Source organism: Drosophila navojoa, chromosome X (assembly GCF_054131105.1).
Source record: "Drosophila navojoa isolate 15081-1374.11 chromosome X, UAZ_NAV_1.0, whole genome shotgun sequence".
Lineage (NCBI taxonomy): Eukaryota > Metazoa > Arthropoda > Insecta > Diptera > Drosophilidae > Drosophila > Drosophila navojoa.
This window is the reverse complement of record NC_142895.1, coordinates 1,779,642-1,796,400: the sequence shown is the minus strand read 5'-3', so window position 1 is coordinate 1,796,400 and position 16,759 is coordinate 1,779,642. Positions and strand designations below refer to the sequence as shown.

General features: G+C 39.2%; 2 protein-coding genes across 3 annotated transcripts in view; one reads left to right on the top strand and one right to left on the bottom strand.

Moving 5' to 3' along the window:
* Positions 1–213: 213 nt before the first annotated feature.
* norpA (no receptor potential A) overlaps positions 214–16,759 on the top strand; it is a 67,785-nt gene continuing 51,239 nt past the window's right edge. For both annotated transcript variants that reach the window (XM_089262961.1, XM_089262962.1), the window contains exons 1-2: positions 214–742; positions 12,814–12,865. The gene's annotated coding sequence lies outside the window, so the exon portion shown is untranslated. The remainder of the gene's footprint in view (positions 743–12,813; positions 12,866–16,759) is intronic.
* Positions 5,386–8,103, bottom strand: LOC108655610 (uncharacterized). The gene is made up of 5 exons (XM_018107379.3): positions 7,894–8,103; positions 7,454–7,824; positions 6,438–6,794; positions 6,237–6,370; positions 5,386–6,156 (listed from the first exon to the last, which is right to left on the bottom strand). The coding sequence occupies exons 2-5, from the start codon at positions 7,811–7,813 to the stop codon at positions 5,871–5,873; spliced, it is 1,137 nt and encodes a 378-aa protein (XP_017962868.1). The 5' UTR covers positions 7,814–7,824; positions 7,894–8,103; the 3' UTR covers positions 5,386–5,870.

Below are 16,759 nucleotides of genomic sequence, written 5' to 3'. Positions count from 1 at the left end.
TATATAATACTATATGTTTAATACTTAACGTCATATGTAGCCTTTCTAAGCCCGCTCTATTGTGCTGGACGCGACTGTCCGTAAGCACAACACACTCTCACACACACACAGCAGCTGCTGCTGTGTAGTCGCACTTGTAGAGCTTTTCAAAGCGTATAGGGCTGAAGCTGAAGCCAAAAAGCTCATGCGGCTGACGACAACGTCATCGTGTAAATAAACGCAAGTTCAGTCCATCAACGACACTCGTGCGAGGCGGATGCGAAAGCGCGCGCAACTCTCTCTGCCCAGTGCCATAAACAAAACATTGACAGGAGTAGTAAGAAAAAGTTGCCTCTTTTACAATTCTGAAGTCGAGTCCGAGTCCAACCAACAACAGCAAGAACAACAAATAATATAACAAATACACTAACAAACAGCACGAGCAGCTTCCTAGGCCTTGCTTGCTCTTCTTGTTGTTACAACAAAGAATAAAAAAAAAAAAAACAATAACAGATTTTTTTGTTATTTTTTTTCGCGTGTTGCGTGTAAATAAAAAGCGTAAAGCAACTTTTTCTTGCTATTTCCGAGTGTTGCTATTTTTTTTTTTTGCAATTTTTTCATGTGTTGCAGCAATTACCAAAAAATATAAATAATAAAAAAACAACAACAAAATGCCAAACAAGAAAATATAAACAAGAAATCACAGACAGTATTTACAGCAGCAGTAGCAGCGCAGCAGAAGCCAGCGTCAGCGCCGACAGCGGTAAGCATTCAAAATATTAGTTAAAAGCCAGAAGACAAAAACAAACCAAAAACAAAAAAAAACAAAAAACATTTGCATTGCATAGAATTTTAGCTTATGCGCGCGTTACCTCGCTCTCGCTCTCTCCTCCTATATCTCGCTGCGTCCCTGTGTGGGTGTGTGTGTGAGTCCTGTTAGGTTTGTCCGTTTTATGTTTATGTGTGTGAGTGCGTGTGTGTGAGTGCGGCAATTCATGTTGTTGTTGTTTTTGTTTTTGCAGCGCGCTTTTAGGCGCAACTCGAATGCAGCCAAAAAGCAAAAAAAGAAATAAAACGAAAAAGCAGCACAAAAATAACTAATTAAAATGTCCGCAACTGTCAGTCGCACGCAGCATACCTAACCCTGGACTGCCCCCTTGCCCTTGCCGCTTGCCCCACGCCCTTCGCCCCTGGCCTATGTCTTGCTCTTTCGCTATGCCTCTATTCATGCCCATTGAATTTCGCATCCTCTCGACTGCGTCCTTGGCCATGCGCCCACACGCAATTGCATTTACAGTTACGGACATCACAGCCGCAGTCGCAGTCGCCGTCGCCGTCGCCGTCGCCGTCGTTTGCCGTTGCAGTTCCCATTTTTTTTCGCATTCCTTTTGCACGTTGTTTTTGCCGTTACCTAGAAATTGCAATTTTCCATTATCGCATAGATTCATTTATCTGAGAACTCTACAAATGATACTCTGTAAACTGAAATTAATACCAGGGGTGTATACGACTGCAATAAGTACTCAGCAAATATACTATGTATATCATCTAATGATGACCCTTTGATAACTATCGTCAGGGGCTGCTACAGTCCTAGACAGACATCAGAGCATATTGGGTATGCTCGAGGGTATGCGGAAATTAACTTATCTAATTTACAATTTCCCTTCATAATGACTATTATTCTCAATTTAATTAAATCTAAGAAAATAAAAAAATAAAAAGTAATTTCAAATACTTTTTGGGAGCCCAAAGAATTTTCTTACGTTTCTCACTTCTTAGAATACGGAACAAAAAATTCCCCAAAGCAGAAATAGTTGACTTCAACTTCCTAGTTCCGAGAAGAAATTACCCAAGGGTAATTGTCAAAGGCAAAAGGCGATTTCCGTTCCGCTTAGGGCTTCTCCTTGTAAGCTGTCAAAGGGAACAATCGAGTAGCGGTAAATAAATACAAAATTATAACTAAAATTGAAATTTAAGAGGTCTCTACTAAGAGTATATCGAATTCTTGGCGTAACCATTAGTAATCCTATATTTGTTAGTATTAATCTCACCTAACAAAGCAAATGTTTTTCATTTTTCTAGGGAACACATTTTATGTGAAACGAAAGATGTATCATACACATATACACCTATTCAATAAATATTTGCAATGTCGTTTTTAGTACAGCTCTTTTTCGATATTTCTTAGAGGAGGTTTATAGAATCTGAATAATTCATTATTTTAAGCATCTAGCTCTAAAGCCTTAAAAGATATCGTTCTGTTTTCCGATTTTTTGTTTTCATCTCCAATGGGTGCGCATATGTATATACTAAATATATCTATACGGATGTTATTGACTTGAGTGTATGACGAATTTTGACATAATGACAAATTTTACACAAAGCCAAAAAACTTGTTTTTCACTTCGTCAATTAATATAGAAAAAAAAAATCAAACCCAAAGCACAAGTATAAAATACTTTTTACTACATGTCTGATTTGTCCCTTAAATAGTCGAAAACAATTAACAGTTACTTTCAAACTGTAATCGAGACTGCTTTAACCAGCATATTTACGTGTAACGGTAATATTAGCGCAGTGCCTTTTTATACTACGACTACTTGTTTTTGTTGTTGTAAATTTTTCAATGTACAGTAAGATCAGCAGCATCAGGCTGACTCCCAGCTTCAATTAGCGTAAAAGCAGCGACGCCGACTGGCAGGTGAAGTGCGTTAATGAACAGTGAGGGAGAGGGAGAGGGAGAGAGATAGCGAGAGCGTGTCAGGGAGTAAGTCGGCCGAGCAGAGCAGATACATACATATGTATGTAAGTAAATGAATAAATAAATAATGTAAACAAAATATTAAATTAGAAGAAATTTACTTATGCACGCCGACGCAAACACAATTGAATGGAGCGAAAGGCAGAGCGAGAGCGAGAACGAGAGCGACAGTGTGAGAGAGGTGTGAGAAGGCGGCTGGCTGGCATACAAAGCATATACAAAAGTAAATTGTGCAAAAGCCCATTATAAATAAAGCAAAAACAAAATTTACACACACTCCCTCTCTCGGTCTGGCACGTTCTCTTTGCGCGCTGCTCACTGCTGCATGCCAAAGTTTGAGTAGCACTGGGAAGCATTGCAGCCACTTGTTCCTTTTTTCATATGTTCACAGTTGTAAGGCAATCGCAATTTGCATAGCAGCGAAAGTTGTCGCTTGGCGAGTAAATCCGCTATACCCTATTCAAATCTAATGTAGAGACTATATTACGCACAAAGCTGAAATAATCTTGTGCGTCATTATAATCAATTTTTTGATATAAAAAACAACGTGACTATATTCTAATAAAAGGCATTTCATGATATACACATATACATACAAACATATGTATGTATATGGATTACAGGGTATTTCGCCATCGGTCTTTCAGAATTGTTATACTTTTTTTTTTGCTTGTTTGCCTGGCTGCTTGATGTAAAGATTGTGCAATAAAGCTACAATAACAAACAATTGCTGCACACTCATTACACACACACGCACAATCTCGTATATCGATAGAGATATGCATGTAAAATGCTGTGAGCGAATTTAGCAAATACAAATGCACTCTCGCGCTCTCGCGATCGTTGGCCACGCATACGCTAACATTTGTGCTCTCACCACACTCACCTTTTTACACTTTCGTTGTGCTTTGATAAACGAATGGCAGCGCTGGTGGCGGCGGCGGCGGCGACAGCGGTAGCGACTGCATGGCGAGCGCGTATCCATTGCTGTGCCGCTCTCAGCCGGTCAGTTGTTTGGCTGAGCTTTTCCCGTTAGCCCACTCGCACTCGCACTCGCACTCGCGCACATTGCCCGATAAACACAAAACAAACGAAAATCCAAAGAACAAATATACACACACGCATAGACAAGCATGAGCACATAAAAGCCGCGTCACGGCGACGACGGCAACGTGTTTCGGTTTCGATTGTTTGGCAGGGCAAAATACAGAAGCTTTAAATACAGTTACTTCTTATACACAAGGTGGCAGGCAGACAAAAGTGCGCGACTCTGTTCAAAATGTTGTTGTTGTTATTGTTATTGAGCTGATCTTCAAATATTGTTTGTTTGCTTTTTGTTGTTGTGTTAATTTGTGTGTGGGTGTTTTTTTTTTTTTTTTGTTCACCTCTTTGTGTGCGTGTGCGCGTGCTTTAGCTAAAAATGCAACAAATTTGCAACACCGAGTAGGTGGCAATTGCTTGAAGCCAGCCGCAAAAACGAACGTAAGATATCAGAGTGTGAAGAGAGAAGGGGAGCAAGAGAGAGTGAGAGAGTGACAGAGAGCAAAAGCGCGCCATTGCGACGGTGAGTGTTTTTTTTTTTTGTGAGTAAAGTGCTACTCAAACTGTAAGAGAACAAGCCACAAGCACTTTAACCACTTTTTTCTATAACAGGTAAAAAAAAAGGTGTTATACTTTTGGCAAATTTGACTGTAAAGAAAAAAAAATACAAAAAAACACATTGATTAGAACAAATGTACAAAAATGTTGATAGTATATTATGAAGAGATTATGTGATATGATGACAAAACAAACTAAAATTAAGATGATAATAAAGTTTTAATTATAATAATTGATATTGAAATATACGTAAGCATACACAGTTAGATCTGATTGAATGTGAGCATAGATAGAGCCATAGACACGTTGACTTTATAGTGTTAATGTTTGTGCTCTCTATTAAAGCTAATAATCGAGTATTTAATTGACATATTAATTCCCTAACAGCAATTAACAAACAGACTACATTCGCTTTACAAGCGCGCTAAAGTTCTAGAGTCGACGATGTACAAACAGTCGACAGGTGTTTGCTGATGGTTTTATATGCTTTTCACGCACACACACACATACCAATGTATGTGTGCGGCATATTGAATTACATTACAAACTATTTTGTTTAATTAAAGTCGCGCTACGGCTTGCACCTTTCACATTTCATGGCCGCTGTTGTTGCCTGACATTAGTTGATGAGAATATTTTCCACCATTTTCCATTACCCCTTTCTATTTCCATTTCCATTTCCATTGGCACATTGCACAGTTCAATTCATCGAACGAGCTGTGCAAATGTCAGAAGCTGTTTGTCTTTGTGGTCGGTTGGGCTCGGGGCACCATCCCCGACATCCCCTCTATCCGCCTACCTGTGGTGACAATTATAGTATTATGCACTAATTGGGTTAATAATAAGTGACGCGTGTGTCTCAATCGTGATGGACTAGCAAATACTCTGTGGATTGCTGTTAGCTATATATCGATACCTCTGTATATATCGATACATGTATGTACATGTGTATATGTAACGATATGTTACAGTCTAATCTGACTTATTAGACGTGCTCTTCTCATATGTACATGCTCTAGCTCTTCGTGTCCTTCTGGAATGTCCATTCTCCAGCATACCCCCTTGCGTTGCTTTATAGAGCATAATCAAAATAATCATCCACATATTGATATTTCTCACATTTGTAATACATTTTATTCTCGCTCTATAAATATTATTATACAATTTGATTCTCTATGTATGTACATACATATATAAATACAGTGATTCTACTCGTTAGACATAGAAGTAAACACTTCAATATTCTAAGCATTCACATGGAGTACTTAAGGGATTCATTCAATGTAAATTTCGCTTACTTGATCAGACAAAAATTTTTGATTCACTTGCAAAGGAAATAAATTATAGAAGAGATGAAAACGAAAGCGATAAGTAACAACTGAAATTACAACATTCACTGATCTCCTATATATAGTATATAGATCTATATAGAAATTTGCTTCACGATGTGGCCTAACTAGTCTCTCATATAGCCGACTTGATATATAACTATATATCTATATACATACATATCTGTGTATATGCGTGGTCAAAATATGGCGCCCATGAGCAAGACGACTGTGATACAGATGCCCATCGATGTGACTGACATTTTTGGCATCGGTACCGGCTTATAGAATAGGACATTAAAAAATTTGGCAACAAGTTCATGGGCAATCAGCTTCAAGCCTGGCCAAGCCGAGCGCACCACCTGCCAGCGATACGGATTGATGAAACAGATCACATAGCGTATCATTCCAATTTTGCGTTCGATTTTCTGTATCTCCTGTGCGATTTCATCGTTTTGGGTCTCTCGCAGCAGCTCTGCGTGTTTGCTGTTGGAGAGAATGAATGAGATTACAGAGAGAGGGCTAGACCGAGCGAGAGATAGAAGAGCTAAAACATTTCTACTTACAGCTCCAGCTCGGCCAATTCCAGTTCGTAGCCTTTCAGTGCCTCGTAGGCCCTTTCGATTTTTTCCTGCTTTGAATGTACAGCAGTAACAATATCATCGTGTTGTGCTTGGAAGCGATCTTTCAGAGTCAATATCTAAGTAGTCGAGAATATATATATATATAGAAAGAAACGAAAAGGGAGAGAGAGAGAGAGAGAGTACCTCATCCTCCAGTTCGGCATTACGCATCTCGAGAATCCGATTCTGGCGCTGTTGTTCGGCCAATTCGTGGGCGCATTCGCGAAACTTGGACAACTCCTGGAACATTTCGGTCTTCGTAGCGTTTAGCAATTCTGCAAAACTATTGCATTCCTGTGTCTTGACGCGCAGCTCACGGCGCAGTTTCGCCTCCTTGTGACGCACAGCATTCAAGGCGTTCTCAACGCTAATACAACCCTGGGAGCTGAGCTCTGCGGCGTACTTCACCTCACGTAGCTCCATTTCGAGACGATCGCAGCGCCTCTGCTCCTTGCAGATCATCCTGTTGCGCATAAATAAATCATCTCTCATTGAGCTAGCCTGGAATTAGACGTATATGATATGAAAATAGTATGTATAAGACTACCTGGGAGATTCTCTCAAAGCAAATCTCTTAACTATGTGTATTAGATATAGATAAGAGCGCTTTTTATCTATAAATTCTCAATTTATAGCTATAGATCCTTCTATTGCACATAGAGGATATGTAAGTTTAAGTAAGACTAAACTTGGAACAATACTTTGTTAAGAACTAGATAAAAGTTAGGTTAGGATTCAGCCGAATCTCCGGTTTAACTAAAATATAAAGCCTGAATCTTTTGTTATACAACTTTCTTTGTTAAAAACTCTATAGAATATAGATTATTGTATTGTTATTGTGCTTTAGTTCGATTCCTCCTCTCAAGAGGCTTTGACTTATCCCGCTATGGTAGCCGAAAAACATTGCAATGAGTAAAAATATTTTCATATTTTGGAGAGAGATAAATTGAGGAACATAGGATATCAGCAGGTCTTATGATTAGCTAACTAAGACGGATTCTAACTAAGTAGTTCACTGCTGAACCATGGAGATAAAGAGATTCATCCAGGTGAAGTCGACAGATCTGAGTTAAAGTTAAAGCTTGTCCATCACGTACACTCCCTCATTGGGAAGTCAAACTATGGTCTAATCGAATTTGTACCTGCTTTGCGATGCTCACCTTGATTTGATATTTGCGAACCAGCTCATGCAAGTCACAGACCTCGGCGCAACGGCGACGCCAGAGACGGGCGAGCATTACGTTGAAAACTTTAATAGCTCGCATACGACTCGTCATATCCATTGGCTGGGCAGCTGCGGTTGCCACCGTTTGGATGGTGGCGTTCGGCTGCTGCTGCCTGGGCGAGATGGGGCCAGTGAGTATTGGCGATGGCGAGGGCCGTAGATAGGCGCATTTTGATTTATGTGGACGCATCATTTTCTCAAATGTTGAGTTCAGCTCATCGATGTCCTGATTAAGATTCTGCTCCATGCCGCAACGATTGCTGTTCTGATTCTGCAGTGTATCCTTTGATGACATGACCTAACAGCCTAACGTACGGCCAGGGATGAGGGCTACTAGTGCGAGGAAGCTCGTCAGCTTTCGAGAGTTATACTTACCCTGTTTCTTGCGCTATCTGTACTACGTCAACCAGAAACTGCAGCTATTGCTCTTGATCTTGCATATATATATATATTTATTATTAAATATATATATTTGTATTCATGTATATGTATGTATATGTTATGTGTTTGGTTGTGTTCATTCCAAATGGGAAAAAATTCCTATTTTCCAGCCTCGAAAATTTTATATACTGTTCACACTCCGACATACAATTCCAACTCACAAATGTATATACGCTTACGTGCGTACATCCCTGAATTGAAATCCAAGGCACATTTGATCTGACGGAAAATTTGTTTTACCATTTTTCTTCTTCTTTTATTCATTTATTTTATTTTATTTTGTTTACTTTTTTTTGTGTAATTTGAAAGAAAAGTGAGAAAAGTTTTTTCAATATCCTTTCAGGCTAAACTTTTGAAATTCTCAGCGAAGAGCAAACCTCATTTGTTTTCGTTTTATTCTTTTGTGAAACTTTTAGTTTGAGAGACGTAAACACAGAACATTAACTTCTACTCGGTTGAGAGAATCGTCCTGTTGGCTCTTGGTAGGATTCTATACGAAGATTGAATTTGAGCAGTGAATTTAGTGAAATAAACTATCTACGTAGATAGAACATTTTCGGGTCAGACATTAAAATGTCTGGATTCGAAGACGTATACGAGTTACGTGGAGGTATACGTTACTTTCTCTCTCTCTCCCCATTTCTCTCTCTCTCTCTCTCTCTCTCTTCAAAGTTCTTCTCTTTCCTTCTGCTTCTTTTAGTAAAAAATGCGTATTTATTTCAAGATTCTTTCCTAAGAACCTTAGAGTAGTTGGGTATATTAAACACATATGGTTTGTAGGAACCAAACTTTGGGGCATTTTTTCATAAGAACTATATACTATTGAGTAGAGTTTCCTAAAAACTTTATAATAATTCCATATTGATAATACTTTTATTGATTATTAAAGACTTTCTTTTAGAATTTCTATGAAGTCTTGCTCTATTTAAAGAAGCTGAAAGAGAGAGAGAGGCACAAGGAAAGTAAAGAAATGTCAAGGAGTTTGCTGCTCTTTAAAGTTAAAAGTGAAAGAAAAAGGAAACTTTACGCATTGTTGTTCGAAAGTTTTGGATGGTAAAAAGCAGTACAGGGTCGAGATATTCTTGTGCCCAACTATTTTAGTCTATGCTTGTATATTTGTATATCTATCTCTATGTAGGTTTCTATGTGTTTGTAGCTGACGAAAATATGAAATGAGAAATTACACTATTGACTTATTGACACGGCTCTTGTTGTTGTTGTTGTTGTTGTTGTTGTTGTTGTTGCCTGTTGCCACACGCCATTTTGACAGTTTGAGCGCTTTGCAAACAAACCAACGGCCAATTTTGTAATAGAGAGCAAAGGGCAGGCGGCACGAGGCCACTTGTCGGAAGGAGGGGAGGGGGCAGGGATGGGGGGCGTGGCGTTGACAGGCATCAAACATAGTTGCTGATAAAGCGTGAACATGCCGGGCAGGCAACGGGGGCGTATATGGGGAAAAATGAGTGAGAGTTGCGTTGGCGCCTGGCAGGCAATTACCTCCAATAACTATAAATGAAAGTATCGAAAGAGCATTGTGTGAAGGCAACAGTTGCGCATACTCGACTCAGAGATACCCCAGCTTGGGGTATAAAGTGAAAGCTATCGATAAGTTGGCTTAAACTTGATTCGTACTGATGAGAATTTAAACTCTCTAAGAATAGGTTATTATAAATGTGATATAGTGCTCATATTAACTAGGTTTACCGTTAGGCCGATCGATTACATTTCGATTTATCGATATTTATTAACAAACAGAGCAAAGCCATCGATTAATCGAAATGGAATCGGTTCTGCCTAACGGTAAACCTAGTTAATATGCCTCAGAGCCAAGCTGCGACTTTCTCATAGTCAGTCCTGACCTTTGATCCGCGGCCCAATGGGGATATCTCCCATAAAGTTCAAGGCTTCTCGTTTCGATTGTTGGCTACAAATTTTCAAAACGCTCAAGCGCTGGCTTAACGTTTCAGCCAATTGCCGGGCAACAAGGCAACAAATTGATGGACTGATAAACCGTTAGATTGATAAACTGATAAACTGAGCCAAGTGTCTTGTTGCCAAGATTGGCGCACATAATTAATTAAAATATCATTAGAGGCGGGGCATGAAAAGGGGATGCGAATGCGAGCGATAGCGTCCTGCCAGCCAAACCATAAAACTGGGCTAAATAGTTCCAGAAGCAACAGGATGCCCAGATAAGGCTGCCCGGACAGAGGACAGATGGCAGAGGATAGAGCGAACGAGTAGATGAAATGGAAGCGCCAAGCTGAAACTAAGCCAAGTCGCATACAGACACAGCTGGCCAAACTAATTATGCGCTCCAGCGCCACTGGAATCTTTTGCATATGAAAGCAGTTGTGAAATTGCCACGACCTTAGCCCAGGACGCCCACTCAGTCGACGCAACCGCACCGCAATGCCCCCCCTGTGCGTCTAACCCCTTTTACATGGCCTGCTCGTATTCCATTCAAAGGCCATGGAAACTCTTCCGCCTCGGCTTCTTCGTTCGCCCCTTTTCACTTTTTAGCATTGATTAAAAGTTTTAGCAAGTCAATAGAAGCCAAGCCCATGTCCAGGTCCACGCCTAGGTCCAGGTCCAGGTCCACGTCTCGTCCTGCCGACAGAAGGCAACGCGTGACAGCTCAAAATGCAATTTGCAGTGCTTCTGCCGTGTAAAGTTGATGGGGATTATTTAAATTTATAAGCGAGTCGCAAATATTCATGGAAAACCAGCTCGAGCTGTGCCCTCGTGTTGACTTCTCAAAAAAGAGAAGCGAGAGATTGATTCAAATCAAATTAACAATTCCATTTTCGACTCGATTGCGCTACTGGAAGTTATGAGCCAGGTATATATATACATTACAGCCAGGTTTTCTTAGGCTTTTCAGAGCATACGCTTAAGGAAACTCAAAGACTATAGAGATTCTATAGATGGATTCAATATATATATATTTTATATACTTGAATGGATTCGTTCAACATATCTCGAAGACCTTAAGAGTTATACTTGTAGCACTTTGTCTGCAGCTTCTATTTGAAAGTATACAGCCTATGAATAATTCGTTTCTCCGATACCCTTTACTTTTCTGGCTCTCAAATGAAGTTACTAAGCGACAGACGGCAGCTGAACCTCAATCGATTCGGTTGGGGGGGAGACAAACTTTATAGTTTGCAATTTATTGATAACTTGTGAACTTTGATGTTCCTTTTAAGCAGCTTTCGTTCTTGTCGAATTTATTGGTGGGAGGGGGGGGGGGGGGGCGTGCCCATGGTTGCTTGAAGGGGGCGTTTCTTTAAGCCCATCGTCAAGTATTGAAAAAAAAAGTTCGCTCAAGTTTTTATATATATTTTTGTTGAATTCTTGTTTGCTGCTGCATTTCCTTGCCTCTCCACAGACATCCCCGCAGAGTGTGTATCCTCTGCTACTTTTGCTTGTTCTTCTCCTTCATCATGCTTTTGTGTTGTCTTTCTGGTTGTGTTTGCTTTTGCCATTTTGTTTCCGCCATTTTCGCTGCTCATTTGCTGGCTGTTTATTTGCATAGCCGCCTGTGCCTCGACTCGGGGGGTTACGGCTACGGCTATGGCTACGGCTTGGCTGCAACTGGGCTCACCTGGTTTGCCAGCTGTGTTTTTTATTTGATTAGCATTTGTTTATAAATGATTAACAAAGAGGTTAATGTGGCAACAGCAGCGAGCGGCAGTTGCTCATGCCAACGATCTGGCAACGCCAGCGACAGACAACAGCGGCACAGAAGCAGCTCAACCAGAAAACGTTCAAGGCAAAGGCAAAGGCACTGCCACAGCCAGTGTGAGCAAAGAAATGGAAATTTAGTTCATTAGGCACAGCTATGGGGCAATTCCTTTATATGTATATGAGAGAGAAAGACAGAGAGAGAGGGAGAGAGTGTGTGTGTGTGTGTGCTGGATACAGTTGGAGTGCAGCAACGCTAGCAATACTAGCGACCTTCACACACAGACAGTCAAAGATATGAATGCGACTTCTTTAATTTTTATGCTCATTCGCCAAATGAAAAGCGAGCATATTGGCTTGCTAAGCCAATCAATTGGCCGCAACTGAAGTATTTGAAGTACTTACACTTGAGATGGCAATCGTCGAAATGTCTAGAATAATTGAATTGATATAGACCTGAAATTTGGACTACATATACTCGTGTAGAGCTTGTTACTATTGAACTAATCTATAGATCTGCCAAATAAGCATGTCAGGAGAGATTTTAAATAAACCATTTACAGGAAATTTTGAAACTAAAACTCAAAAACTGTACAGTTATGTGACTAGAGACTTCAACTTCAGGATTTACTGTTTCATGTGTTTTTGGACCATGAATGAGTATTTTGCCCGACTGAACTACACATGCTAGCATTTTTTTTTTGTTGTGCCTCGCGCTTTTTATGTTGCTTTGCACTCACATCATATAGATATATGTATATATATATAATCATAAAAAGCCTGTGTGTCTGTATCTGTCAGGATGTATGTGTGAGTGTGTGTGTGTGTGTGTGTACATTCAAACATTGCTTGAATTCACCAAATTAAGGCCAACAGCAGCAACAACTTGGGCAACAATTGCGCAGAGTGAAAAGTTCAGGGAACTCTCTCTGGCTTCAGCACACACACACACACACACACACACACACACACACACAGCTATACATGTATGCCCTGACTCTGACGTAGCTGAATCTAATTAGGTAAATCTCAGTTTTACGTTTCCTCCCACTCAAGCAGCTTGTTAAGCCCGAACAACAGTTGCTTAGCTTTCAGTTTAAAGCTCCATGAATCGTATGAAATAATTTTCATTAATTTTAGTTTATGTTTCTTTCTCTCTCCTTGCAGTTGGAAGTACGCACTCCAATCGACCGAAGGAAAAAAATAAAACAAGTTTGCCGTAAGTAGAAAATAAAGAAAATCAATTTCTTGCTTTTGCAACAAATTGACAGGCACCTTAACGTCTGCCTGTCAGCATTTTTGACAGCAACTTTAGCAACTGCTGCTGACAGCGTTGCCACCTGACAAAACGGTGTCGGTATTTACGATTGGGAAATCGAGTTTGATGATGTGAATTGTGATTGAGAAAATTGTAGAGAAAGCGAAAGCCGAGTAGCTCGAGCTAATGGAGAGTAGGAGGCATACTTTATAGGGCATCTGCTAGTCGTATACTCTCTCTGATACTCTCCTGTATCTAGGTAATGATGTGAATGATTGAGAAAATGGCAGAGAAAGCCAAAGCAGAGTAGCTCGAGCTGATGGAGAGTATGGAGCATACTTTATAGGGCATCTGCTAGTCGTATACTCTCTCTGATACCCTCCTGTATCTAGGCAATTTGAAATATGATTTGCTGCCTGAATTTCTGTTTCGCCCTTGGACTTCCTTGTGCGTATATTAACGCATGAGAAGTTAATTTTCTCTGGCATAATTTTAGATACAGCATTTTACAATACAAAGGAATCGCACTGCAAGCGGGCCTGAGCGGGTATATTGGTGCTGCAGATGGACATCTGTGCTTTGTTATTCTGTATTACAGCTGAATTGCTCAAGCGCTGCGTAATTCTCTATTATTACAGAAGGCTAATCATCGATCTAAAGAAATAGAACAAGGAAAATATTTATGTTAGTCATAGCGACATATATACCTGCATATATCATGGAGTTAGTTGATATATATTATAGAGAGTAACAAAGAAAACTTTATTAAGGAACGAAAAAGAAGTTGTATAGTCGCAGTCATATCAAGAGATCTGAATGGAATTATTTATAGGGTAATCGCCACTTCGTGACTTGAAGTGGAACTAAATTAAAACTATTTCATTGTCTCACTTGCATTATTATGGTACTGAAATGAGCTAAGAAATGTTTGAATTAAAGAGTAAATCTCTTATAGGGTATCTGCGCTTCGTCACTTGAAACAAAGGCAAATTGTTTTTTTTCCCTCGTTTTTTTGGTATTTTTATTATTATTTTATTACAGTTGGCTCGTTGGCTTATGTATATTTTATATTTTATGTTGATTCGCTTTGAACAAGACTTGACGCACACCCACACACATGCACAGGGCACTAAACGGCTAGCCTGTGTGTGTGTGTGTAAAGTTGGCATAGTTTTTGAGGTTTTTTGCTTGAACGTATGCAGCACACTTGTGGCTCATGTTGTATTAATATAATCACTTTGGGGATTTTGTGGCTAACAACAACAACAACAACAACAATAGCTACAACAATAGCTACAACAACAACAATAGCTACAACAATAATTGTCTCTCACGGCTACACCACTCACATGTTAAACAGATATTAAACTATAACTATGGAGGGTTAGTTACGAGTGGAAGATTTTTACTAGTTTCCTCTGGCTTGCCCTCCCTACTCCCACCCACCACGACGTCTCCTCTCCCCACTTTCCCTTACGTTCGACTGCTTTGGCTTTTGGCTCTTGGACAGTTTTTGCTAGCCGCTCCTTGATTATGACAGTTACATGTCGTATTTTGAATATTTCATGTTGTCACTACACACACACACACACTCTCTCTCTCTCGCTCTCCCATACTATCTCTTTCTCTGTCAGTTGCCTTGTGTGTGACACTCTTTATGTGTTTTTTGTGCCCAATACCCTAAAAGCCTCAACAGTTGTGCCCAAAAATGTGCGGCATGCAATCGCATTTGCTCCTGCACACACACACACACACACACACACACACGTTGACACACCCACACTCACATGCAAATAATGTAATGTCAATTCACAAGTACAGAAAATCTTATAATCCTATGGGCTTGTCTTAAAGTTCAACTTGAATATGAGCAGAGCTGAGCAGAGCTGGGCAGAGCCTCGGCCCCGACTCGACAGACATCACAGCTACTGCGAGTACAGTGAAGGCTCTCTTAACGGACAGCTCGATTAGGCTGACAGCTGCCTTGGCATTTGACATTTATTTCTATTTTTGTTAGTTCCTTAAATAGATTGTTATATTTACATATCATTTGATATTCATTGCATTCTAATGGAATTGTTATTGTTATCGTTATTATGTATGAACGTCATGACTGCCGTAATTATTATTGTTCTCGTGCCTGCTATTGCTCATCATTATCAATATTGTGCCGAGTCATTATTGTCTTTATTGTCTTTATTCTAATTTTACTATTCAATTAGCATTATTGCTGTTTATTATTATTATTGTTGTTGGGCTAGGAAGTCAGTATAGGCATTAGTAATAGTAGTAGCGGCGGTATTATCATTGTCATTATTCATTGTCATTGCCATTTTTTGTAATATTCATATTCATTAGTAACTGCATTGTAATTATTAGCATTATCATTGTCATTATTAATCATTAATGATGTGCATTATTGATTATTGATTACTATATTTATTTCGATAGTCATCATCATGAACATTATTACTATCATCATGATCATCATCAACTTTATTACTATCATCATCATCATCATCATTATTATCAACATCACTATCACTATCATCATCATCATCAATATTACTATCACTATCATCATTATCATCACATATTTACTATCACTATCATCATCATTATCATCACATGTTACTATCACTATCATCATCATTATCATCATCATCATTAATTATACCATCACCATCATTATCATTATTATTATTATCACTATAATCATCATCATTATTATTACCATCATTATTATCATCATCATCATCATTATTATCATCATCATCATCATTATTATTACCAGCACTATCATCATCATTATCATCATTATTATTTCTATTGCTATCATTATCATTATTATTACTATTTCTATCATCATCATCATTATTATTATTATTATTATCACTATTATCATCATTATCTTCATTATTACTATCACTATCATCATAAATCATCATCAGCATTATTATAACTATCACTATGACTATCATCATCAGTATCATTATTATTATTACTATCACTATCATCATCATCATTATTATTATTACTATCACTATCATCATCATCATCAGCATTACTATTACTATCACCATCATCATCAGTATCATTATTATTATTAATATCACTATCATCATCATTATTATATCTATTGCTATCACCATCATTATTATTACTATCACTGTCATCATCATCACTTTCATTATTACTAATACATTAGCCAGAGTTGTTTTGCTTTCTTCCCCAACTTGGCTCTATTTATTGCCCATGTCCTAGTCCTGGCCTAAATCAATTGAAAACCACTTGACTTTGCTGCCTGATGCTAACCTCTCTTGGATTCGCATTTTTCTCTTGGGGTAGCCACCTTAGCAGCGACACATGTGATACATCTCTGTGTGTGTGTGTGTGTGTGTGTGTGGTATTTAGGTTTCTTCTTATCTATAAGGCACTTGTCACATGCTAAGCAAAGAGCTGTATAGGGGTTTTTGGGCGACTAGGTCTATTAAAGCCTCTATCATATGTGGTGCATATGTGTGTGGACCCACTAACTGGAATGCTAACCCGCCCTATAGGCGTTATCTATAGTCAGGCATCCATTCACTCATTGCTCAACTGTTGTTGTTGTTGTTGTTGTAGTTGTTGCCATCATTTCGTCATGCTAATTTGGCGAGGCTTATGGCTTTTGAGATGGCAAACAGCAGCAAGGAAAAGAGAGAGGGAGAGAGAGAGAGAGAGAGAGAGAGAGAGAGAGAGAGAGAGAGAGAGTGGGAGAGTGGGAGAGTGAGAGGCTTGAGAGTAACTGCGTTTCCCTTTTGCTTTACCTCTGCTGTGTGGCCATCATCAAAAAAGAAAAAAAGAAAAATGAAA